General features: G+C 40.1%; 1 protein-coding gene across 5 annotated transcripts; it reads left to right on the forward strand.

Moving 5' to 3' along the window:
• The first annotated feature begins 1,250 nt into the window (after nt 1-1,250).
• Nucleotides 1,251-26,800, forward strand: LOC121912416 (dynamin-2-like). 5 transcript variants are annotated; one of them, XM_042434548.1, is made up of 21 exons: nt 1,251-1,673; nt 4,299-4,372; nt 4,638-4,787; nt 4,890-5,093; nt 6,056-6,154; nt 6,410-6,570; nt 7,011-7,153; nt 7,253-7,388; nt 13,626-13,693; nt 14,125-14,263; nt 16,698-16,784; nt 16,907-16,977; nt 19,152-19,206; nt 20,710-20,736; nt 20,964-21,074; nt 21,306-21,415; nt 21,513-21,624; nt 22,347-22,514; nt 24,911-25,137; nt 25,277-25,525; nt 25,791-26,800. In XM_042434548.1, the coding sequence occupies exons 1-21, from the start codon at nt 1,513-1,515 to the stop codon at nt 25,858-25,860; spliced, it is 2,622 nt and encodes an 873-aa protein (XP_042290482.1). In that variant the 5' UTR covers nt 1,251-1,512; the 3' UTR covers nt 25,861-26,800. The 5 variants fall into 5 exon arrangements, with proteins under 5 accessions (XP_042290482.1, XP_042290487.1, XP_042290488.1 ...); XM_042434553.1 differs by having other exon boundaries at nt 25,794-26,800; XM_042434554.1 differs by lacking the exon at nt 20,710-20,736.
• The last annotated feature ends 717 nt before the right edge of the window (nt 26,801-27,517 follow it).

A 27,517-nucleotide genomic window follows, 5' to 3' on the forward strand; every position in this document is an offset into this window, starting at 1 on the left:
GAACTACTGATCAGCCAGTGATTGGCTCCTTTCTGCCTCATGAGTACAGTAAGATCGGTAACGGTTTTGAGAGTAATTTTCCATTCGGGTCATTTTTCTAAAAAAAGAGAGAGAGAAAGTTTAAACTAGTTGACTGATTGAGATCAAGAAATCCTGCTGCTCACACTGTACACTAGTGCTCACACTAGCACTGCATCACTGACTGCACAGAGCAAAAATGCTGAGAAGAAGAATCAACATTATTTTACAGCATAAGTAAACTTACATTTTACAATGTATATTAAGGCAGCAGTTGAAAAAGAAAAAAAGTATTTGAACATAAAATATTTTGAGAAAAAAAACCAAAAGACTCATTTGTGGGAATAAATACTGCATTATACACTTGTTATGTTTGCTCTATAATAACTAGTTATTTACTGATTCACTTTAGTGAATAATATTTGTTAAAGATCCCCTCCAGACATGTTTTAAGATGTATAAGAATACTCTGCTTGGAATAATAATTTGTGTCTGACATGTTTTTCCACAAAAAAAGTTCAGTAATCTAGATAAGATAATAAGTTTAATTATCTTGTTTTCTTATCTTAAAATCCTCAAAATGACATCTCCTCCTTCTCCCATATTGAAAAATCCAGAATCTATGAATATGTAAATAGCTTTAATTTCAACAGTTTAACTGCTGGACACAGGATGTCTCCTTAGTGTTTGTGCACTGGAGGCTTTAAGTTTCCACATCCGCAAACAGCATCGTCAGATTAATGTGACAAATAAGACTTGATATAGTCTATGGACAGCACTAACTCAATTATAAGATGTTGTGGAAAACAAATATGCTGTAAATTCTCAAATAAAAGTTAACCAGTAAACATGACGGAAGAAAACAAACAGCAACAGCAATTATCAAAGCAAACAGGTCTGAAAGCGTTGAAGATTGTTACTAAATTATGATAAAATACACTCATAAAAAATAAAAATAAACGCCACTTTCAAATAATCTTCTCCAAATAAAAAGAGGTCAAATTTGAACTTTTTTGAATTTATTGTAACAGTTATTAATTATTTCTTCTAGCAGGCTTAAACCAGGTAGATTTAAATGTTTTGTCGTTCATCATATGACAAAATGCAAGTCCATAAACTATGATATTGTAAAAATGATGACATGTACGTGTAAACTGACAGACGTCCCAGCGGACCAATGACAGAGGATGGTGACGCTGGAGGCGGAGCTTCCATCTCCGGCGGAGGCTGTCTGTCGCCTGACCGGATGATGACAGAAGTTTTCTGTCTAATGTGGCTACTTTAGTCAAGCAATCACTCAGTTATTAATGTCGTCTGTGTTCTGACCGCAGCCGGGACTCTCGACTCTTTACTGCTTTGTTTTTAATGAAATAAACTCGTAACAGACTGCACTGCCATCTGGGAACTTTTGCTTTTCTGGAAGAGCGACCCTTTGGCTCTTGTTTAACCGGGAGGGGAGCAGGATAGAGCCGGTGGGCTAACCGAAGTGCCGCAATGGGAAACCGGGGGATGGAAGATCTCATTCCCCTCATCAACAAGCTCCAGGACGCCTTCAGCTCCATCGGACAGAGCTGCAACTTGGACCTGCCGCAGATAGCGGTCGTCGGCGGCCAGAGCGCAGGGAAGAGCTCCGTGTTGGAGAATTTCGTCGGGAGGTTGTACCGTTTATATGAAGTCTTGGATTAATCTGACACTGTGAATGTGGATTTTAACTTTAGGTCGTAACTGTTCTTTCAGTACAAACTGAGCGGAGCCTTTGCGTAAAAGTCGCCAACTAAGCACTTGGTTACGCGCTCTAGTGTCGGTGCCTCCCAGTTCATAACGTTTTTCCAGCGGATTCTTTCCATTTTGGAGCTGAGCTATTCACGAGCAATAATTGCGCATTTTACGCAAGCAAACAGCTGTTGGTTTAGGGACAAAAAAAAACTGGGGAGGAATTTGGTTTAAAAGGTAATTAAAAGTGACTTTAGTCTTGAGATCGATATCCTAAATCTATACAGCTAAAAAAAAGAAGTTTCCTAACAGAAATATGAAGACTGCTCTGTCATCTCATTGCTACATATGAGGCCCATCTGTCAAACATTTACAAAGGCTGTTCCTCGAGACTGCTTTCTTAAGGTTGTAAATACATCCATATAGGTCTCACATTACACAGGTCAGGTCAATGTTTTATCGTTTAAGGTGAGGTGTAAAAATGTTGTTGGCAGGTTTGATGAGGTTGTTATCTAATAAATGAATGATTAGGGAGATAAACAGAGAGTACAGCTGAGAGGGGCAGGAGTCTCTCAGCACGCCAGCACTGCTTCATTTCCTTGTGGGGCAGATGAATGAGTTCGAAGGAATCCGAATGAGCAGATGATGCCAAATACCAGCAAACCAACAGTTACATTAATGCGTCATGTTACAATCAGTCCGTTCAGTTTGTAACCATTTGCGAAAGAATCACTTTGGCTGTTTGTTTTGCAGTCAAAGAGTCAAATAGTAACACACGCCCTTAGTAGAATCACTTCAGGAGGAAAGGGAAGGGGGAGAAGATGGTCGTGTTGCTGCAGAAGTAATCTCTTGAAGATAACTGTGGCAGCTTTATGTGTTTATCTCTCAGTGAAGGTGCCAGTAACTGGAACACTTGACTCTCCTACATTTCAGAATGATTTCATTTGTTGTCCAAGAGATAGGGAATGTTGATTAGGCAGCCACGTCTCCTTTTTTTCCTGTTGCCTTTTGTCTCCGAGTCCCGAGCAGCGGCTGGGGGAGACAGTAGGGGCATTGATGTGTTTGTGCAGGGGTCATCAGTGATGTCACCAGCTGCGCTGTCATGTGTATATGACACACTGGGTACCAGATACCCACCATGGGCACTTAGCTGTTTTCGTGTTTGTTAATTAGCCTTCTATTGATGCTGCTGGCATGCAGAGGTGTACTACTAGTGTGTGAGATCAGTTTGTTTATTCATTTTTATTTAGTTGGAGTGGATTTCAGTCTGTCAGGGCTTATTCTCAGTATTAATTCATCTATTTCTGTACTTTGAAGGGTCCATATAAAGTACACAAGAACAAAATGTTGAGAATACGGCTACAACTAACTATTATTTTCATAATTGATTAATCTGTTTTTTTTTTTTAAATGTATCAATTAATCATTTAGTCTAATGAATGCCCATCACAGGTTCTGAGAGCCTAAGATGACGTCTTCAGATTGTTTCGTCTGACCAAATATCCAAAACGAAAAAATACTCAGAGAAGCTGCAAATCCTCACATTTACAAAACTGTGACTACAGAAAAATTGTCATTGTTGGTTGATTTTAAATGACTAAAACAATTAAATGATAATTAAAATTATTGTTGATTCATTTTCTGTTTGACTTATTGGCTTATTGTTTCAGCTGTAGTTGAAAACCACTGGTTTGGACTAAAAAATGTAAAAAACAGAACAACAAAAAAAACAAAAACGAGAAGAACCCTTTGCAAGTTAACAGAGAAAAAAACAGCAGCTCAAAACCCAACGTTGCTCAAAGTACAACCATGATAAGGAAGCAAACCCTCACATTTTAGCAAACGTTTGTGATTTTTACTGAATAAATTTCGAAAAGATTTTCTGTCAACTAATTATAAAGAATCAAATCATTTCAGCAATTGTCATTGTACTCATGTTGCACTTTCACAAGAAACAGGAAGAGATGAGGAAATAGGATGGGAATAATTGTTGTGTAACTTCCTGAATGCTCTGTCAGCAGAGGATAACACAGGCACAGCGGTGTGTGTTTGAATATGTGTTCAGATGAGTATGTCTTAGTACATTTGTATGTCACGCTAAAACTGAAACTCAGTGTTTGCCGCTGACCTGGCAAACACACAGACAGACAGAAAGACAGACAGACACATATTCTCGTGGCCTGGAGAGATGTGTCGTCAGTGACCTGGAAATGATTACAATTCTATTGAACAGGAGTTTCCATCCTGATGAACGTGTATGTAACAAGGAGAGGAAACAGAGAGACATGTTTTCGTTCTCGTTGCAGTATTTATAACGAACATCCCTGTAAGTCAATCTCTGCCTCGCATAAATAATGCAGTCACTCAGACAAAGGCCTGCATACGTTAATAAAGAAGAGACTAGGGGTCAATTTTACAGCTGGAATTCTTATTTTGGTCTAGTATGTTGACACCATTTGAATTAATTTGTCTTTAACATTTGATTTAGAATATTGTTGTGTTGTTGTGTCTGTATCCATGTCCATATCAGTTGCATGTATTAAACTTAATCTCTTTCTCTCCCTCAGGGACTTTCTGCCCAGAGGATCTGGCATCGTCACCCGTCGTCCTCTCATCCTGCAGCTGGTCAACAGTAATGCAGGCAAGTTGTACAGCATATGCATGCATATGGACACATCTATGAACACATGCACTGCTGTAAACACACACTAACACACTAAGCATGCTTTCTCAGAAATATACTAGAAAATTCATTGCCTTTTACATGTTTTATTCCCTCAAAGTTCCTTCTCTATCCCTCGTTTCGTCATCTTCTTCATTCTGTCCCCTCCATCATGGTATCGGTCTCTATATTTATCAATTCGTCACCCTCTCTTTTGTCTAAAACTCTCATTTTCTCCATGTAGAGTATGCAGAGTTCCTGCACTGTAAGGGGCGCAAGTTTGTGGACTTTGATGAGGTTCGTCTGGAGATTGAAGCAGAGACTGACCGGCTCACTGGATCCAACAAGGGCATCTCCCCCATCCCCATCAACCTCCGTGTCTACTCCCCTAATGGTAACACACACGCATACTGTACACACACACACATTCACAAGGGTTTTCAACCTCTGTCTGACTGATTTCCTTCCTTCCTCCTCCCCCAACAACGTCTCACAGTGCTGAACCTGACCCTGATCGACCTACCGGGGATGACCAAAGTGGCTGTGGGAGACCAGCCTGTGGACATCGAGCACCAGATCAGAGACATGCTGCTGCAGTTCATCACCAAAGAGAGCTGTCTGATCCTGGCCGTCACCCCGGCCAACACCGATCTGGCCAACTCCGACGCCCTCAAGATTGCGAAGGAGGTGGACCCTCAGGGTAAAGGAAGCTTTTGTTGTGTTACTTTGTGTTTTAGGAAGGCATGTGTTTGTTTGATATGATCATATTAATCTGTATGTCTTTTGTATGTTACCTTCTCTTTTGATATTTCCCGAAATATAACCATTTTGCGCTCTAATTTAATACAGATGTAATTACTTTTGCGGTGTCTTGCAGCCATTAGCACTCTTCTTCTTTCTATTAATCTTTGCCTCAGTGCAGCAGCCAGCTCGTCACAATAATTAACAGTTACACTATTAAAAGACTTCCTGGCAGCTAGATGTATTAAATAAGATTACTGGAGATACACTGTAATTACATTTAATTATCTCTGCCTTTGGACATCTTTCATTTAATCCAGAGGATGTTATTAATCATTTCAAGTTGAGCCTGTGACTGTACAGTAGGTTCATGGAAAATGACGACATTAGAGTAAAGCAGTTTTACAACATTATCATGTTATATTTTTTATTTTTCTCTATTTAACAGTACATTTTGCTTACTATCTTATTTTTTACTTTATTGCTGGCATATAAATGCTCTCTTTTGTCATGCCAGTGGCAGTTGGTCAGTCCACCACTTTGGTCCAGGCTGAAATATCTCAACAACTGAGGAAATTACAGAGCAGATATTCATGTTCCCCTCATGCTAAATTACTTTTCATCTAGCGCCATAGCTCAAAATTTTAATTGGTCCACTAGATTTATGACCAAATACTTGCAAAACCAATGACATTCCCTCACATAGCTTCGAGCATGGCTGTAGACTCTTAGTCTATATCTTTTAAGCAATGTGTGCTGTACTGACGAAACTACAAATAGACTAGTAAAACACTGTTCCATTGAGTGATTAGATTTAATTGCCTAAATGATGTAGAAGATCTGTGTAAATCCTAAAAAAACCCTGTTGCATGTATGAATAAATATAAGAACATCTTAACAATTACACCTTTGTTCTTTTAGGTCTCCGGACAATTGGTGTGATCACCAAGCTGGACCTGATGGATGAGGGGACGGACGCACGAGACATCCTGGAAAACAAACTACTGCCTCTCCGCAGGGGTGAGACCACACACACACACACACACACACACACACACTCAAACGCACACACACATGCACACGCACATGCACATATTGTTTTATGGGGTAGAAAGTAATTGGACAGGTTAACACTTCGGTGATGCTTTACTTTTTGTCTTCATTCTTGTCTTCAGCAAGTGAAACAAATGGAATTGGATTTGGGTCAGAGATCAAGAACATTCGTCTATTTGGCCATAAAAAACTTCTTGGGTGTGTTGTCTGTATTTTCTTTAGGTTACATCGGGGTGGTAAACCGCAGTCAAAAGGACATCGATGGGAAGAAAGACATTCGAGCTGCTTTGGCTGCTGAGAGGAAGTTCTTCCTGTCCCATCCTGCATACAGACACATTGCAGAACGCATGGGCACGCCACACCTGCAGAAGACGCTCAATCAGGTCAGACACACACACCTGATCATACACACAGACATACAACAGAATAATTAACATGCATCATGTTAAGTTTACAACAATCACAAGGACATACAGTGAACTTTTTTTAAGTTTTAAGCTTAATTTTTTCATTCACATTCAAGGCTGGAAATATTCTCTTAGGGAAGTTTTGCAGTTATTGCCTCACAATGCTGTCTTATGAACTTAATTTCATAAATTCATTGTAATTGTCTGTGTGCTTGTTTTATATAAATATCCATCATTGAACTGCTTCTCCTTCATCACATTGAGAATAATCTTTACACCAAGAGCAAACACATGTGGAAAGAATAAAATCACAGACTTCCTCAGCATTAAAATTCTTTACTATTCATAATAAGAAGAGGTAGGGTGACTTATTATATAACTTAGGGTAAAATATGTGTTTTTTCGCTTCTTTCCAGCAACTTACCAACCACATCCGCGACACCTTGCCAGGGTTACGCAGTAAGCTGCAAAGCCAGCTGCTATCACTGGAAAAGGAGGTGGAGGAGTACAAGAACTTCCGCCCTGATGACCCCACACGTAAAACCAAGGCCTTGCTTCAGTCAGTACACACACACACACACACACACAGATGCAGAAACACCTAAACATATTAATTCAAGAAGTTAAGACATTCTCTTGTACAACACACAATGTGCAGGATGGTGCAGCAGTTTGGCGTGGACTTTGAGAAGTGCATCGAGGGGTCTGGGGATCAGGTGGACACCTCCAACTTGTCTGGTGGAGCGAAGATCAACCGCATCTTTCATGAGCGCTTCCCCTTCGAGCTGGTGAAGGTGATGAATGTTATCATGTCTATTTTTGTTAAGACATTAAGATTGATATTAGCTGATTGTTTCTTCTCCTGGGATCCATAAGAACAGTCCACATGATGATGAATGTTAGGTGTTGGGGTTGGGACAAAAAGTGAATATTTGAATTAAGTGATACAAAAGGTATATTATAGTAAAATGAGAAACAGGACTTTTCCATCATCAAAGAAGGTAATGGCAACTACTGTTCACTGTGAAGTGAATATTTCTAATAATCCTGATAATACTAGAGGTATTTTGAAACAACATTTTCCTTCTCGTTCATCTCTGATGCATTTATAGATTTCATAAATCTATAAATGCATCAGATATAAATGTCTCTACTGGAATATCTCTGCATGATTTACAGTTCAAAAACTCCTTATTTATCTTATACTGGCCCTTTATGCAGCCCCTCAAGTCAGCCTCTGTCTGAAACAGGCCGTTTTAGCTCCTGTGTCTTTAAGGGCCGCCTTCTGATGAGCCCAGTCTGTTCTGATTGGTTAGCTGCTGGAAGCTGCGTCTCGGCAGACTTCAGGCAGCTCGGGAAGCTACGTAGACAAAAAGTAGTAGTTGGATTTCACTTCCTTTTCTCCTTCTTTACTTGAAATGGAAACTTTTGAAATATATCCGCACATTTTTGAGCCCGAACCCAATTAAGAGTATGAGAGTGGACAACGTCAACAAGGCACAGAGCAGATGGCCGTTAGCATGCGCACATTCTGATGTCATCACAAGGAGGAAGTAGAGGTGACATTGCAAACGAAGCGTTCAGCAAAGCATTTTGACTTGCAGGGAGCATTTTTATACAAGTTTACTTCAAGTTTTGGACCTTTGACCAGGTTTAATATAGACATCTGACATCATCAACAGTATAAAAATAACAAAATCATTTTTTGAAGATATTTGATAACTGCTTTATTGGCGACCGCAATGTTCACAATGAACTCCATGTACAATAACAATTACATCCCTTCCTGTACCTTCACAGTAAAAGTTCCCCCTTCCTCCCACTACATGATAACATGTATACTTTCGCACAGGCCAAATGGATGTATTGCAACCAGTCAAAAACATTAGTACCTGTAACTTAACAAACTCTCTTACAAAGAAAAATTTCCAAGGTATTCTCAGTATTCAGCTAGAGCCTTGTGACCTCCAACATAAGTCATAAAATGTGACTCAAAGAGAGACTTTGTTCTTGATCAAGTTTCCATTGTCCTTTATTATGTGCATTAAATAACTGGAGAGCTTAAGCCCCCTTTTTGGTAAGGCAGTCCGCAAGTTGTTCTTTTGTGTTGTATCAAAGGACTCGCTCAACCTTTTGGGTTTTGATAAGTGCTTTAGTGCTACTTATTTCCAGATGTCTTTTCTCAGTGACTGATTTTGTGGACCTCAGTGTATCAACCAGCAAATGATCGTGTGTGACACAGGTTACTGGTGTAGCATGTTCACTATCACCAGTAGTCAGTTCAGAGAAGAGTGTAGCCAGAAAGATAACATTATCAGTCCCATCCGACATTGCCAATATTTCACCTGCAAGTATGCTACGGACAATCCTCTTGGCTCTCTTTGACTTCCAAGAAAGGGGTGAGAACTTTCCATTTTCCCCAATTAGAACAATAAGGTGTCCTCCTTGAGTGCCTCTACCAGAAAGATTTCCAAATGTGGCATCACTGAACACATCTCATCTTCAAAGCACTGTCTCTGCCCAAGTATTGGAAGTCCTTCTTGGACTTAAGTTTACACACTACTCTGTTTGCTTCATAAATAGTCTGCACAATTGCATTTTTCATGCCTGACGCCAAGTTGTTGGCATCAAACATTACATCTGGCCGGTCCTTTCTTGCAACCCTGATAATTTGGCCCATCTTGGACCTGAGTTGATCCTTTTCCTCCTCACAGAGAGATTAGTCCTGCTCCACAGTTCGTGAAGGATCTATATGTATGGGCTGCATATGCTGAATGTAGTTTTCCTGGTGTGTTTGCAATTTTCCGTCAACAGTCACAAAGTCTATTCCCACACAACAGAAGTTTTCATGTTCCTCTTGTCCAACTTGGAATGTAGATCTGAGCTGAGGAATTACTATTGTGAAGAAACTTTGTGTGCCCCCCCCCTATGAAGTCATCCACATGCCAGGCAAGAACCTTAGTTAGAGCACAGTTCTGATCTAGCCAACAGAAAACAGCTGGATCAACTTAAGACATTTTTCCTTCTGGTGTCAGCAGTATTTTCTTTACTCTATTGTACCAGTACAGGGAAGCATCTGCCAGACCGTACACACACTATTTGATCTTCCTTAATGTTCATTCACTCTCAGCTTCTTGTCCCATGATAGTTTCATTCCCTGTAGAAATGCAGATTTTATGTCCATAGAATGAAGTGTCCACTGTCTTTGACAAATCACTGCCACAAGTAGCTGACTCTGTAGCACATGTGGGTGAGTCCTTTTGCAGCTCTGACACTTCTAACTCCTCAAAACCTCTAGCCACAAGCTGTGCTTTTGGTACTGGTCCAATGAGTGTCTCTCTTTGAGGGCGCATACCCATCTGGTAGAAATGCCCTTCTGTCCCTCATCCCTAATTTCATATTTGGACACATTGTTATTACTCCAGCTCTTTATCTCCTCATGTTTTGCTAAGTCTAATGATACATCTCAAAGCAGAGATGCATTTGGCCACCCATTCACTTTTTGTCATGCCCTCTAAAACTGAGGGTTTATCAGTTAGCACAGAGGGCAGGTTGGGATTCTGTCCAAAAACCAACTGATGAGAACTGTAGCCATGAACATTTTGCTTGGTGTTCTTTGCCTTAAGAGCCCAGTCCATTCAGTCACAACAATTACCTGTCTTCACTCTCATTATGATCTCAGTGTGTGATCCAAGTGTTTGGTTGTGTCGCTCCAGAAGTCTATTGCTCCATGGCCGTTGGCAGTTGTCTTTATTTTTATGTTGAAGTTTTCTGCCATATCTCTCACCTCATCATTGTTAAACTCCTTCATTGTCACCAAACGGTTTCTGAGGTGGATGCACACTTATCCAGCCATGGAGAAAGTGTTTCATGATCTCAGAAGATTTCTTTGTGGCCAGAATGCTGCCTGCAATAAACCGTGTGAACTTGTCAATAATGGGGAGATACCACACACCCTATTCAAGTTCATGCAGATCTACAGCCACAGTCTCATTATACTGAGACTCCAGTGGTAGGCCAACAGCAGGCTTTGGTGAAGTTTTTCTGTATCTTTGACATATTTCACATTAACTCACAATTTTCTGCAGGATGGTGTTACATTCTGTATTTTTATTGCCTGAACTCTTTAGAAGCCTCTCCAGCCTGTGAGCAGAAGCATGACCAAATTGTTTATGAAGCTTCAATAAGATTTTTTGTTTTGTTGCTGAGCTCATTTTTTTCTGAGATTGTCAGTATTTCATCCTCACATTGGCTTTCTTCATGCTCATTCTTTTTTCCTTTTGGAGTGCCATCTTCTGCAGTTGCCAAGATCTGGTCATCCCATTGAATGTTCTTCTTTTTGTTGTCAATAATGTTCACACAGTTATGACTAGAGCTGGTAAAGTCAGGTTTTACAGGTTTGTTGCACATCACCACCCTGTCATTTTCCATATTCAGTACTTTCCCTGCTCTTTTCACAGAGGCTTTGCTCAAAAGCAGTGGAATGTTAGCTGGGCATACATCAGTTTCAATATGACACTTAGTTTCTCCATTTCTTGCAGGAATTTTCAACTTTGTAGTGGAATAGACCACTTTTTCATCTCCATACCAAAAGGATCTACAACTGAGTGTTTCTGTTTTCCTGAAGTCATTCAACTTGTTCTGGCTTAGTCCAGTGATGTAGCTATCTAGTCATTCCTGTCCACACACAGTCCATGTGCATGCGGTATCGATAATTGCTGAACCAAAACACACTGTCTTAAAGAGTTCTGCTTCAGTGGGTGACTTTTTTGTGTACAGAGTGATGTTGCTCTACCTCATCTGTGTTACTATCTTCAGTCAGCTTGACTTGCTCACCTTTGTGTGGACAAACCTCGGCCCAGTGAAATGTGGATTGTCAAACAGCACACTTTGATCTGCAACCATACCTGTCCAGTGGGTTTTTGTCAGGCAGTGGTGTCTTCTGTTGATACTTTTGAGGCCATGACTTGCCCCTCTGTCGCCTCTGCTCCGTTATATACAGTAGGTAGTTTCTTGGTTAATTCCCATCTTGGAAGCAGACGCTTTTCCTCCAAATAACCCCTTCAATGCTGACTTCATTGATGTAAAAGTCAGATCTGTACATGCTGTGAGAGTTACTTGTCGATCTTTTTTGTCCCAGAATGCAGTATCCAGTAGTTTGAAAGCTAACACTGCATTGGGAAGATCCGTCTTGTACTTGTGCATCTGAGAGTATTGTTGTTCAAAAGTGATTATATAGTCCGCCATGGATACACTACAGTCTCTCACAATCCGGTCAAAGCTTCATAGGCTTGGTCTTTTTCTTCCTTGAGAAACAAATAGTCAAGTTTGAAAGTGTTCGTACCAGTCTCTTTATTCAAATCATCGGCTGGTATTGTTTCTCTTGCTCTTCCCAACAGCATCAAAACCATAGCAAGCACTTGCTTGATTGTCTCAAGTTCTGTAACTCGGGTCCAAAGTACAACTTCATTTTTCCAACTTTCACATGGCTTCCCTTCATCAAGGCATGGTGGGACTCTGTAGTTGCTAACCATCCTCTGCTACCAATGTTACTCGACAGGAAAACAACCTTGAAGTTATCGATAACTGCTTCATTGGCGACCGCCATGTTCACAACAAACTCCGTAGGCGCTTTTCATTAGGCTCATTTATGCTTCCTTGCATCCCCTCTCCTCCTGTGACCCGGAAATCATTGCCCCTCTGCCAGCAAGGATCTTCCAATCCATTAAATGCACCTGGAGGAGACAAGGAGAGAGGAGGCTCCTGGAGAGGCTTAGAGGAAATTTTTTAAGGGACAGCAACACCCCTTTGGTCGAATGTTTAATTGGTCAGCTGATCTGACGGGACAGTAAACAGTCGGGCTGTTGGTGTAATACAGCAGATCAAACTACCTGTGGAACAGGAATGAAAGCACCAACAGCAACTTTTCACATTTATTCGTAAAATAAAAATTTGTGAATCATGAATCAATCAATCACAGAAAACACTCTTGTAACTTAATTATTTTCTTCATAAGCCAAAGGCTTCTTTTCTTCTTTTCCATTTCAAGTATGTCTCATAGCTGCGTGTCTCCTATAAAATCATCCTGAGCCTGAAAAGGATGTCAGACTTTCATAAACTAAATAAGCAATATTTTATTTAAATATATTCTGCAGACTACAGCTGTTTTTATTGATCCTTTACGTTGATTGTGTTCTTTCAGTAATTAACGGGTTTATGCAGCCAGATGCTGCTATAGATCTATAATCAAATAATAAAACATTGGAGCAGTTATCAGGGGTTTTCCTTCCAGCTATCACTACGTAGAAATTATTAAGTCGAGTGTTAATTAACTGTACATGAATTTTAAGTTAAACTTTAGAGTTTAAATGACTACTTAATAATTTCTACATATTTATAGCTGACTTCTACATATTTGTCAGTTGAGATGATGTGCATCATGAGTTGTTGTTGTCTCCTCAAAATGACGCTGGAATGAGCGAGGACGTCCTGTTGGATGAATTAAATTTCTCCGTCCGAGGAAGAAACATGAGTGAGGGAAGCGAGGAGACACGTTAGCTTAATGAAAAGCACCTATGTGAGCAACAATTACATCCCTTCCTGTACCTTCACAATAAAAATTCCCACTTCCTCCCATTACATGATAACATGTAAACTTTCACACAGGCCGTTTTTGGCCAACTATGGCAACCAGTACAAAAATATTAGTACCTGTAATTTATCAGCAAGGACTCACTCTTGTTGATTTTCCTATAAACAGAAATAACTTTTTTCAAGGATTGTTTTTCTAAGGGTAAACAAGCAGCTAAAGCTGTCATAATTAAGTAGATAATAATGAGGGAATGGTATTTACTGATGTAGCGATCTTTATCAATACTGATGTCTTCATGTGTTTCCTTTCATAAATCCAATACTAGGAAATGTCACAGACTTTTCCTCATGTCTGCCTTCATGTATTACTGAGTCAGTATAATTAGAAGTAGCATTAATTTTGCATAGCATATCTCATCTTTTCTTGTACTGTGTCTTAGATGGAGTTTGATGAGAAGGAGCTGAGGAAAGAGATCAGTTACGCCATCAAGAACATCCACGGAGTCAGGCAAGTTGAGACAGCCTGTAAACACATCGTACATATACTGTAGCTCTCATTTGTCTTCATGTTTGCTCGCCTGTCTGTCAGCTGTTTGTTTGTGTCCATTCAGCTTCATAAAGACCCACAGCGTCTGTCCTGTTTTTCATATCTCCGTTAAACGTGCTGGCTCCTCTGTCTGGTATTTTGCTGTCTGTGTTTTCTTTTATCTGTGGCCAGTGTTTATGTAGTCTCCCCAGCTGCTTGTCGGCCATATGGCTGTCTTCCACTCCACTTCTTCCAGTTTTAATTTCCACTACTCCTCATTTGGTCTTCCCTCAGTGTCTTACTGCTCATGTCTTCCCTGTACTGTATGCCTGTCTCACACTCCTTCCCGTGTGTCTATATACCCCCCCCCCCTGCTCCGTGTCTCCATGTCTGTCTTGTCTGTGTGTCTTCAGGACAGGCCTGTTCACCCCAGACCTGGCGTTTGAGGCCATAGTGAAAAAGCAGATCATTAAGCTGAAAGAGCCCTGTCTGAAATGCATCGACCTGGTCATCCAGGAGCTCATCAACACAGTCAGACAGTGCACCAATAAGGTATCACTGCATGGTCCCCTGCCTGGCTGCCACAACCATACATATACACCACAGAGATTGGCCAACTTTAGCGCCACCTGGAGCCATTTTGGTACCAACCAGTGTTTATAAAGCAGCCGATATAGTTTAGTTTATCGCTATGTGCTTTTGAGCATCATTTTGGCATCGTGGATTGAAACATAAAGTGGATGAACTCATTTGAAGGGTTTTATCTATACAGTCTCGCTTTAAAGTTCACTTGCATGACTATCAGTGGATATATCTGAATATCCTGGCTATACTGCAGTGCACTGAAATGGTGTCTCTGAGAGGCTGTGTGGTCAGAAACAGACGGGCTGTTACATGTTCCTGTGCAGGTTCATTATAAAACAAGCTGCAGGCTTGGTTTTAAGCTACAGCTTAAAACGTGTGTGCTGGCTATCAATATAGACCAGTGGTGGAAAGTAAATAAGTGTGTTTACTCAAAGACAACAATGAGATACTGTTCACTTCTACTCCACTACATTTCAGTTTTTTTTTCTTGCTAAAGAAGAAGATTAATCCTGTTAAGCCAACTGTTTTGGCTTGTCACCCTTAACAGAAAAAACATCTGGTCACATTTCAGATGTCTATGAGCTGTAAACAATTCTACCAAAGATTGATTTCCCCTCAGATGGTTTCATTTTAATAAATGTTTGAGAACCCAGAGAAGTCAAACTCTTCGATATTTCATAGAAACAGCAAAGATTAGAGAAAAGTCCTATAAATGAATACACATTTGTTTAACAGAACTTTGTTTTTATTCTTGCCTACCCCATTGATCATCTCAGGACCCCTCAAATTTTTCTTGTGACTCTTTCAGGTTTTACTACATTAAAACTGGCTTCACCTCGACCAGCTGCAGCAGTATTAACCATCTAATAATGTAATACATTCTAATACTTCTGTACCTATACAGATGTAGGATTTTGAATGAAGGCCTTTGACTTGTAATGGAGTATTTATCACATTGTTGTTTTGGCACTTGAGTGAAGGATCTCAGTACTTCTTCCACCACTGACACATATAAGAAGCGAAAGTTCTCTGCAAAAGTTGCTTCAGGTGATTTTTGTTTGTTTGTTTCTCAGGAAACACTTTTGGAGAACCTGCAGCTTGTTTTTGTTCTGAACATGAAGTAGAACTAACTAAATGCCTGTTTTCTTTCTTTGTCATATTCCTCAATCTTCATCTTTCTTCTCCTTCTTGAAACTGTTTTTTTTTTTCTCTCATTCTTGCAAACTCTTCCATCCAACTTCGGCTTTCATTTTTCTACCACCGTCCACTTTTTTCCTCACTGTGGCCCTCGCTACATCGCCTCCTCCTTCACCTGACATTACACCTCTGACTCCCATACTGCCTCACCACAGGACAGGCCTGTTCACCCCAGACATGGCGTTTGAGGCTATAGTGAAAAAGCAGATCATTAAGCTGAAAGACCCCTGTCTGAAATGCGTTGACCTCGTCGTCACCGAGCTTGTCACCCTGATCAGGAAGTGCACTGAAAAGGTAAACAGGAAAGACAGATTTAAAAAGTGATGAATACAGACAGATGAGAAGAGAGTGAAGGGAAGGAAATCAAATGCAAGTAAAGAAAAAAAAGTGATATGAGGCAATCAGAGGAAGTAAGAGAGACATATGAGATAAATTAACTAACTTGTCACTGTCTAGTTGTTAATCATTACACCTCACCGCTGCTTGAAGGCTTCTATCAGCACCCGTACCACCCACCTCCCCCTGTGATTCCCGCTGTAATGACAAATCCAAGAGCCCCATTCTGATCCCGGACCCCTACCAACCCACTGACCCCATCAGCAATCAGATCAGTGATTTAACAACCCCCTCACACTCCCCCACTTATAAAATCAGATCCCTGTTCTCACACTAAGAAACTTGGCTGCACAAAAATGGCACAACCGTGGCTGTTTGTCACCCTGTCCTGTCAAGGGAGATTTTGATGTATTTGTCCTGTAATATGCCATTTTCTGCACCTTTGACACCCATAATACCCCACAACACCTCACCAGACCTTTCCCTAGCCTTCATCTCTTTCTGGACGTCTTTTTTTCCCCCCCTAATTACTCCCTGATTTGTTGAGACTCGCCATCAGCTTGAGATCAAATTATGCCAATGGTGATTTTCTATTCGCTTTTTTCTTACAAGCGAGCTGAAAAAGACAAATTATTATCGCAACATCTTTGTTTGACAAGAAATCTCAAGCTGGTAGGGAGCTCGTTAATGCATGCCTCCTCGATCTTAATCTCTGACATGTCTTGCCTCATTTATACTGTATATTTGTTGTCGGTAATTGGGCGTAGTTGTGTTTACAGTGTTATATAAACCTGCATAGGTGTGTATTCTGTCATCACAGTGCCTGCAGCAGTGTATGTGTTTTCTGTGTGTGTGTGTGTGTCTACAGTTGGGATCGTACCCTCGACTGAGAGAAGAGACAGAGAGAATCGTCACCACCTATGTCAGAGAGAGAGACAGCAAGACCAAAGACCAGGTGTGTGTGTGTGTGTGTGTGTGTGTGTGTGTGTGTGAGGCAGTGAGAGAGAGATGCCGTCTACTGTACCTGTAAGTTTCACCTCTTTGTGTACAAAACATGTGTCATGTTTTACCCGTCAGGTGCTGCTGTTGATTGACATTGAGCTCTCCTACATCAACACTAACCATGAGGACTTCATTGGATTTGCCAAGTAAGACGTTACTTCAGTTCACTTCATTGATTAATAAGGTTCATCAAGCAGAGATGGAGGTGTGTCTTACTCTAAGTCAGTGCCTAGAGTGAAACACAAAGAGAAACTGCAACAAGACAGTGTTGTATCATTAAAGAGGCCTTCAGGCTAGCCAGAAGTGATTAAACCCCTATGATGTCATCAGTGATGTACCCATATGCTCTAGGTAAGGCTGGCAAATTCTCAAAAAGGTATTATATCCTTTTCTAAGACTATATGTAATCTTTTCAAGAGGAATACAGCTGTTCATTTGTAGTGGGAAGGTAACTCCTGTGATTTTGGTCAAGGTGTCACAGAGGTCGCACCAAAAGGGCCTGACCTTTGTACAAAGCCATGCACAGTGCAGGAAGGAGTTGACTTCTATACCACATCTGAAACACATTTCTGACAATTCAGGTTTTTATTTATGGAGTTTGTGTGGGGTGAGGCACAGGTGATGGAGGAAATTATAGTGCACCAGTCTGTACCTGGCATTAATGGTAGCTGACAAACTGCTTTGACATAAATCTGACCAGAGGTGTGCAGGTCTGATTCCCGTCTTGGTCTAGATTTGTGTAAACCTGGCTTTGGGCACTCATTCAGCAGGAAGGAGTATGTTTTTATAAATAAATGTGTATACATTTCCCTCATGAAGCAGTTTCTCACACTGGTTGGCTCTAAGAAAATGTCTCAACTGAAAATAAGAAGAAGTTCTTGCTGGACAAATCATATTTCCTCCTCAGTTGTTCAAAGAACATGAGAAGTCCTTTTTCTCAGCAATCCTTCAAATGCTGGATCCCTTTATGATGCCAAGTCTCCAGAATCTTTGTTATTTAGAGTCATTGGTATGAGTTCATTTTGTCTCAGAGGTTCTTGATGACAGTCCCATTTTCAGTCCAAGGCTTCCATGAGTCTCACACCATATTTTAATCAAATGCTTAAAAATAAGATTGTCTGTCCTGTTGTATATAATTCTGGAGTTCCATTTATAAATAAAATCACTGACTACCTTCTGTCAGGGGATGCAATACAATTTGTATCCAGGAGGGGGCACCATCACCCTCAAAAAAACGATGAAATAAATCACATTTGAGCTGCCAAGTAATACTTTTAAAAACTGGATAATTGAAGGCCCCCTAATCTATAATCCCATGTTAATTTCTCCATAGATACCCTTTTTTTTTAGGTTTTAAAAAATGTTTCTGGTAGTGGAATGGGAAAGGATTTGAGAGATAGAGATATTGTAACCTCGGTATTGTATTCATTTTGACACAGTTAACTCTGCCAATTAGAATAATGAGCAAATTAATCCACCTACGTAGATCATTTTCAGTTCTACTGAGCAATGGGAGGTAATTAAGTTTGTACAAATTATTAAGATAACTACAGTTATTCCAAGATATTTTATACCTTTTGGAAACCACTTAAAAAGGCTCGTTTGCTGATACTCAGTGTAATCAAAACTTGTTAGTGTAATAATTTCACTTTTTTCCCAGTTCACCTTATATCCTGAAATAACACCATAAGCATTTAATAGAATCTGTAATTTGTTTAGGGAGTTATCAGGGACTGTGGTACCAAATTACATCATCTGCCAGGGGATTAGTTTTATGATTTGTCTGATCTACTTTGAAACCCTTTATATCAAGATCCTGTCTGGATTTTAAGACTAATACTGGTATCAATATTTTAGAGTTTTAAAAATCTCAAATAATTACTTCCTAAAATCCAACATCATTTTTCACCTTTTCATCTTATGTGACAATAAACTGAATGTCTTTGGGTTTTGGACTGTTGAAGTACAATTTTCCGACAAACAATTAATTAATAAGATAATAAGCAGAATAATCAATAACATAAATGCTGTATATCGATAATATGTGGTTTTGTTAGACTATCCCTTCATCCTTGGATCAGATTAAAGGTGTATTTCCCTACTTTTGAGTGGACGCCTACACTGGATTACACGGAATAAGTAGAATTCACCAAAAACCAAACCATCCATTTATCCTGCTATATGCTCCAATGTGAACAATCTGAACGTTGCTTACATGCCATAAGGAGTCCTGCGGGTTTAAAAGTTAAGGGTCTGTTTGTTTTTTATGTGCAATATATGTTCTATCTGAGTTCATGTTTTGTGACTGTCTCTCCTGCAGTGCCCAGCAAAGGACGGCAGCTAACGCTACCAAGAAGAGAGTCATGCCTAATCAGGTAAATCACCTCTTCAGACAGACACATGGAGTCCTCGCACCACTGTATCATCATAGCAGCTGCTTTCTCCTGCTGTTTTTTTTCATTTCTTTGTCTTTCTGTGGTTGTCTCAGCCCGTCTCTCCTGTCATTGTTGCCCTTTGTTGCTTCACATTTACATACTCTTGTCTGTGCCTTTTTGTCTTTTCTCTTTATTTCCCTTTTCTCTGTCTCCTGTACTGTTCCTCCTTTTCATGGCACAGGGAGAGATTCTTGTAAGTACCCTACCCCCTGCACCTCCACTTGTCACTTCCTCTTTGGGTGGGTGGGGGAGTCAACGGTCATTATGGCCATTCTGAGAAACTTTGTTTCGTGCTTGTCGACAATGAAGAGGGAAGTGAAAGTTACACTCATGGATGCATTATGAGAACTGGATATCATGCTCAAAAAAGTAGTCACTCCTTTACTGGTAACTAGTGTGTCATTCCCAGTCTAACGGACTTTAAACTGGGATGATGTCTCACCCAAAAATAGCTTTTCGGGGCTTTGAGAAAGTACAAACAACTTTGTCTACAGTTTTACGGACATAATACAGTTATGCTCATAAGTGTACATACCCTGACTTCCACTTTTTGGACAATATGATGACGCTGAAAACCTTTCTTTTATTTGGGGATAGTGGTCAGGTGAAGCCATTGCCATTTATTTTCACATAATTGTGTGTGCCCTTTTTAAATCATAATAATAACTGAAATCACCCAAATGGCTCTGATGAAAAGTTTACATACCCTTGAATGTTTGACCTGATAATATACACACAAGGTGACACACACAGGTTTAACTGGCTATGAAGGGTAAGTTCCCACACCTGTGACCTGTTTGATTGTAATTATTGTCTGTGTATAAATAGTCAATGAGTTTCTCGGCTCTTGAGAAACCCCTGCACATTTCATCCAGGGCTGCTCTGACTTTACTGGACAATGAGTCATGAGGAAAGCAAAAGAACTGTCAAGAACCTGCAAGAAAAGGTAGTTCAGAAGTGTTCAAGCTCTGATAAAGAAGTGGAAAATTAAGGAGTTCTGTTGATATCAAGCCACGGTCACGTAGACCAACAAAGATTTCAGCCAGAACTGCCTGGAAAATTGTTGGGGTTGCAAAGAAAAAACGCATGCAACTTCAGCTGAAACACAGACTCCTCTGCAAAAACTTGGTGTGGCTGTTTCAAGTTGGACAATAAGGAGGCTGCACGGTTGAGTTATTGTGCCAATGCCACAAAACGGCCTGCTTACAATATGCCAAACAGCACCTAGACAAACCTCAAAACTTCTGGAACAAAGTCATTTGGAAGTGATGAGACCACAATTGAACTTTTAAACACTATAAACACATCTCACAAATTCTGCCAGAGTATGTAACTTATGAGCACAACTGTATTTTCATAGTTACACCACCCAGATGAGAGTATTGCATTTGTCTGCTCATTATCCCTGTGTGTGTCTGTTCCCTCTGTCTTCTTGTCCGTCAGTCTGGCGCAGAGAGGGATGCAAAGCAGGTGACTTTTCATTGAAACCTGTCATTTTTTGTTTTTTTAGTCTCTGCGTTTGTGGTGTTTTTTTCAGTAGGCATTTGATCTTTTTTATGAAGAACACAGTTAAACTTGCATGGCTGTTGTGGGTTTTTTTTTTATGTAAATAGTTTGGGATTTCATCTGTTTTTAATGTTACTCCACATCACCCCTCTGGTGAGGTGTGTATTTCAGTCAACTGTTGTCGTGTGCAGGTGATCCGCAGAGGCTGGCTCACTATCAACATCAGTATCATGAAGGGAGGATCAAAGGACTACTGGTTTGTCCTGACTGCTGAGTCTCTTTCCTGGTACAAAGATGAAGAGGTAAGGCTGCTAACAGGAAAAACAGTGGTCCTAAATTATATATTTAGTCTCTTTTTATCTTTGGGATGGGAACAGAGTGTGCTTTTTTTAAAAAAAAGCCACCAGCCTATTATGGTCATACTTTGGGACATTTAGATCTTTCTTGTTGTACCTTCACAGAAAACTTTTAATGCTTTTATAAATATTATTCACTGAGTGTTTGTCTGCGTGTTTGCGTGTGTGATTTATCAGGAAAAAGAGAAGAAGTACATGCTGCCTCTTGACAACCTGAAGCTGAGAGATGTGGAGAAGGGCTTCATGTCCAGCAAACACGTCTTTGCCATCTTCAACACTGAACAGAGGTGCATATACCGCGAACATCTGAAACTGTGATTCGTACTGTATGTTCATCCGTTCCAATCTTTAGTTAATGGTTGCTTGTGTGTCTGTTATATACAGGAACGTGTATAAAGACCTGCGTCAGATCGAGCTGGCGTGTGACACTCAGGAGGATGTCGACAGCTGGAAGGCCTCGTTCCTCAGAGCTGGTGTTTACCCAGAGAAAGACCAGGTTTTTATATTTGAAATAGTTCATTCACTAATTATATTTACAAAGGATTCCAGCATTACGTTTTTTTTACTTTAAATTTAAATGTTTTCATTGCATGTTTGTAGAGCATAAATGCTCTTTTTCAGCAACTGTCTACTTCATACACACATATACACACATATATACACACATATACACACATATACACACATATATACACATATACACACATATATACACATATATACACATATATACACATAGACACAAGTTGCACAGTACAAACAAAGTCATATTTTTTAGTCACTGAACTGTCAAACTGAGCAGTTTAGGTGACCACTGCTGATTTAATTACCTGCTCCACTGGCCCAAGAATCAAACTGGAGATCTAGCCTCGAGGCCACTGCTGTCCACTGTTTACCTTCCACGCTAAATTTAATTCATTTTCAAAACACATATATATATATTTTTACATCCAAGCTGCAATGTAACACTGGTGTTTATAAATGTATTCACTTTGCAGAGCAATTAAAAAAAAAAAATCTGTTTTGGTTGTTAAAAAATACTGTTGTAACTGTGGATGGGAAGCTAAAACTGAAAAAACAAAACAAAAACAGATGTGCTTTTAAATGTATTTACATCAGTGTGGATGTGAACTTAAAGCCAACTTAACTTAAGGGTTCACATACAAAAGAATAATTACATCTTCTTCTCCGACTGTCTGTCTCTATCCCGGTCTCCAGCCTGAGAATGAAGATGCGATGAATCCTAGTGACACCGTGTCCATGGACCCTCAGCTGGAGCGGCAGGTGGAGACCATCCGCAACCTTGTGGACTCATACATCGGCATCGTCAACAAGTCTATCAGAGACCTCATGCCCAAGACCATCATGCACCTCATGATCAACAGTGTATGTTTCCTGCTTTACCACTAGTCATCATCAGCCAGTATTTTTATATTAACAATGGGTCAAATGTAACAATAATAACAATAATAAAAAAATTGTATAGCACCTTTCATACAAAATGCAGCTCACAGTGCTTCACATTAAAAAGATAAAAAACAAAAGAGAGACATTAAGAACATTAAACAGGAATACATGCATAGAATAAAAGGAGGCAAACAAGAAAAACGGAAAACAGCGCATTGTTGTAAAAGATATAAGAAATCAATGAAAAAGATAAAAATGCCTTAAAATGGAATAAAATGTCTTAAAAATGGTTGGACATGGTGCAAAAGAAATGGTGCAAAAATGGTGCTATAGAAAGGCTAGGTTAAAAGGATGTTTTTAAGTGTCATTTAAAGCTTTCAACTGAGCCTGCCTCTCTAATGTCTTTAGGTAAGCTGTTAATAATAATAATGATTCCCATCATTTGGGAGCATAATTGAAGAAAGCTGCATCTCCAGTTTTCTTTTGGGTTGGCTTATGGGTATCTAGCAAGCCTACAGTAGAAGATCTAAGGGCTCATGAAGGAACATAAAGCGACAGGGAGTCTGTGATGTAGTTCGGCCCTGATCCATTGAGGACTTTATAAACAAGTAAGAGGACTTAAAAATCAATTCTGGAAGACACAGGGAGCCACTGTAATCCAGCCACTACTGGACTCTTTTTTTTTTTGTTTTTGTTAACAATCGAGCCGCAGACTTCTGAATCAGCTATAATCTTTCAATGGACTTTGAAGGAAGAGCTGTAAAAAGTGCATTGTAGTAGTCCAACCTAGCATGAATTGGTTTTTCAGCATCTTGCTGAGTTAGGAATGGTTGAACCTTGGCAAGGCAACCTTGAGATGAAAGAATGCTGTTTTAGTCACTTTGTTTATATGGGACTTAAAGCTCAAGTCAGCGTCTAAAATTACTCCTATGCTTGTTACCTCTGGTCTGATCAAGGGCGTCAGGTTGCCAAGTCTTTTAAAGAGCCTGTTACTTTTTCATTTGGGGCTAATTAATAAGATTTCTGTCTTCTCCTCATTTAATTTGAAAAAGTTATTACTCATTCATGTATTGATTGCGGACATAAAGGCAGTCAGGGAGTTTAAAGCTTGGTTCAACGGATAATTGCATATAATTGTGGAAGCTAACATCATGTTCTCTAATGACATCACTTAGCGGAAGCATATGTATTGAGAATAGCAAAGGCCCGAGGCAGCTCCTTTGCGCAACACCAGAAGTTATTTCATATTTCTCTGACACATCTTCTCCAAGACTAATGAAAATTTCCCCCCTATTTTGCATGTCTGGAAGCAGTCTGAGAGGCCAACCCAGCTCTCGAAGCGATTTATGAGGATTTTCATGGTCAATAGTATCGAATGCTGCACTTAAATCAAGAAGAACCAGAGCAGAACTTTATTAGCATCAGTGCTAAGTCTCAGATCACTAATTATATTAGTGAGAGAAGTTTCTGTGCTGTGATTAGCTCTGAAACCAGATTGAATTTTCTCTAGGAGATTGTTTGTTTGTTTAGAAAGTTGTTTATTTGGTTGAAGAACGACTTTTTCAAGTATCTTGCTTAGTACTCCACAACCTAAGTGAGGTGTATAATGTAAAAAGTGATGAGTGTTTTCAACAGACTTTATAGTTCTGCTCAGCTTTACGAAGCGTTTTAGCACCTTTTAGCTCACTGATTTGTTTTTACAGCCAGAAATTTTACAGACAAAATAATCATCTAGTTGGTGAACATAGTGGAGCATTTAGCCACTAAAGAGCCAGATATTTCTAACAGGAGTTGGCAGAGAACCAAAAGGAGAGTTAATACTGTGTTTACATTGGTCAAGTGGACAGAAACACAATGCTAATGCTAATGTTGCTCTGTGTTTGCTGGATGTGTAAATAGTCAACTGTCTGCTAACACATTCGATATAACAACTTTATTGTGTGACAGTGTGTCAATGTCGTGTTTATTATTGCAAGTTTAAGTGTTCTCAAGTCTAGAAAAGAATGGAAATTTTATTTAATAATTTCTATTAAAGTATGGGGATCCCATGACAAAGTATGGAAAATATTTTGGTTTGTAGTTCCAATACATGCACCTAACTCACTGTTATTAAATATATCGAAACGTATACATTATTGTAAAGAGTCAGCCATATCCATAAAGACAAATGCGGAAATGTCATAAAGTTATGATCTGATAAAAGTTGAGACTTTTTAAATTAAGGAAATTATGGATTCCTTTTAAGTGTTTAAAAATATTAAATATTTAATGTTAATTTGAATAATTTAGGGTGGATACATCTGCTGTGTAGCAAAACTCTATCATCCTGACTGTATTAAACGCCTTTCCTTTCCTTTCTCCTCTCCCACCTCCAGGCGAAGGACTTCATCCACTCTGAGCTGCTGGCCTACCTGTACTCAGCCGGGGACCAGGGCAGCCTGATGGAGGAGTCTGCTGAGCAGGCCCAGAGGAGAGATGAGATGCTGAGGATGTACCACGCTCTCAAAGAGGCCCTGGTCATCATCGGAGACATCAGCACCACCACTGTTTCTACCCCAGTGCCTCCACCAGTAGACGACACCTGGATGGCCAAGGACTCAGGGTAACAGACATGAAAAAAACCCCGAAACAGTCGAGTACTTACTAGACACCAGATATTAACATGTATAGAAACGATTTTAAGAAGTAGGTATAGGTTGATCTATAGGAAATCTAACTCCATGTCTGTCCCTCTGTCCCAGTGTTGCCCCAGCGTCCCGCCCCACCTCAGCAACAGCACCCCCTCCCAGCCGACCCCCAGCGGTGAGGGGCCCCACCCCGGGTCCCCCGCCCCCTCTCAACCCCTCACCGGCGTTCGGAGCACCACCCGTGCCTTCTCGCCCCGGCCCTCCACAGGGCCAAACGGCTTATGCAGGCGATCCCAACTCTGTGCCTCTTGTCCCTTCCAGGCCAGCGCGCGTCCCTCCTGCGCTGCCGCCGGGCATCCCCAGGTAAAATCGTACAGACACACACACACACACACACACACACACACACACAGTTGTTTTCTCTCAGGCCTTTTTGTGTTTTTGGTGGAAAGTTGGCGGGAAAGTGAGAAGTTACTGGTGGAGGATTTTATATTCTTGCTTTGTGGTGGTTTGGGAATCATGGTGCATGACTATCTGATGATATTTTGCTTTGCATGTTTCTTCTCTCCCCTTCCTCCCTCCCTCCCTCCCTCCCCCTCCCCCAAATACCTCTTCTCTCTTCCTGCAGCAGAAGACCCCCGGCTGCTCCCAACCGATCCGCTGTCATGCGTCCTTCAGAGCCCTCCCTGCTTGACTAGAAACAGACACATTTCTTTTTTGTTTACACTTTTATATTTCTCATTACATGTTTTTCATGTAAACCCCTATAACTACAAACTATCCTCCTGTGTTTGATTATCTTATGCTGTTTCAGTCTGTGCATTTCAGAAGCATTATGTATGTAATTTTGACTGTATGCGTAGGAAGCCTTTTTAACCAAGTACATGATGAGATTTTCTGCTTTCAGTATTATGAAAAGGGACCAATCTGATGATTTTATGGACTTAAAGGTTCTGAACCATCAAGTCATCTTGAATTCTTCTTACATTATTTCATTTGAAATGAAACGTGTCTTAAAACAGTGTATGATTCATAACTTTTTTTTTTTTACAATGGTAAGAAAACACTTTTAGAAGTCATTTTTTTGTGAGTTGTATACTTGCTAATGTTCTTTCAGTAACCTTACACACTAAGCACCTCAATAAGGAAGCAGCACTTTTTGATAAAAATCATTTTCTCTTCATCGTTGGTAGATCTTCAAAGATGGCAGGTCAGCCTTCTTATTAAAATTAGACTGACCAGTGGGATGTGTATGCTTCAACATTCTGGCTAATTACTTTTGTGACCAGTTTTTCTCAAGTATAGTATAGTTAGATTTTAGTGTTTCTTTTATCTGGACCAATTAGAGATACGAGACAGAGGAGGAAGAAGGTGATGAGGAAAGCACTGCAGCTGTGAGTGTGAGCAGTGTCTTCTGGTGTCTTACTGATAATTAATTATATAATAGTTGAGGTAAGAGTGACCTCTGACAGTAACCTCCCACAACAACGCACAAAATTGTATCCAAGTGCCTTGAACGAAAGTTACTCAGTAATTCTTTCATAAATCATCACCTTAAAAAGCCATAATGAAAAAAGGATCATGTATGGAAAAGAGTCTTTCAGAAGTGATGGACTGAATAAACGAATAGAAAAATAAGGTGTGGTGGCTGGTGCTTGTTCTTGTTCTTTGCTTCATCTTTCTTAAATTGTCATGCATAAGCATTTCTTTGGTTCCTTTCTTTTTTTTTTTAAACCTCATCTCTTGTCGCATCTGTTATGCAATCCAGTTTCCATGCACAGACAGTAAACATACAGATGCTGCCTGTCACTCTTTCATACCATCAGTGAACACATCAGTGAATGTGACACAACAGAGTTCAGGGTTCTGACAGTTTGATTTGCATGATGGTCAAATGGAAACGGCAGCGCAGAACAGGAATATTTCACTTTTCTGGGTGCAGCCCGGCTATGATGGAGCTGTGAGTTACCGTGGTAACCGCAGTTGCCAGTGGCAACACGCAGTAAAGATAGTGTTACACATTACTTTTGGACTGTTCACAGAGTTGGGCAGAAGTGAATAAAGGTATGCAATCCTACTCTGTGTGTATTACTTGTGCACTTAAATTCAGAAACTGACTGAAAATCTTACGGTCTTCTTTTCATGGTCTTTTTCACACAGGCGACCTCCACATGTTCCTGCTCGTCCCAACCAATGGTGAAGGAAACTCAGATGTTTCCCACTCTGACCTGGACTGTAGCTACACAGTCTGCTGAGGTGTACCAAACACTTTCTGTTGTCTAGAGCCACTGAAATAGTGTAATAATGCATTATTTTTCTTAGACATTTAAGAAAGTGAAAAAGTAGGACATAAAA

The sequence above is a fragment of the Thunnus maccoyii genome, chromosome 2, assembly GCF_910596095.1.
Source record: "Thunnus maccoyii chromosome 2, fThuMac1.1, whole genome shotgun sequence".
Taxonomy (NCBI): Eukaryota; Metazoa; Chordata; class Actinopteri; order Scombriformes; family Scombridae; genus Thunnus; species Thunnus maccoyii.

Coding starts and splice junctions, on each gene's coding strand:
- LOC121912416 (XM_042434548.1), top strand. CDS start 1,513: ATGGGAAACCGGGGGATGGAAGATCTCATTCCCCTCATCAACAAGCTC. Junction 5,094..6,055: donor GAAGGAGGTGGACCCTCAGG/GTAAAGGAAGCT, acceptor TTGTTCTTTTAG/GTCTCCGGACAATTGGTGTG. Junction 25,526..25,790: donor CTGCCGCCGGGCATCCCCAG/GTAAAATCGTAC, acceptor CTCTTCCTGCAG/CAGAAGACCCCCGGCTGCTC.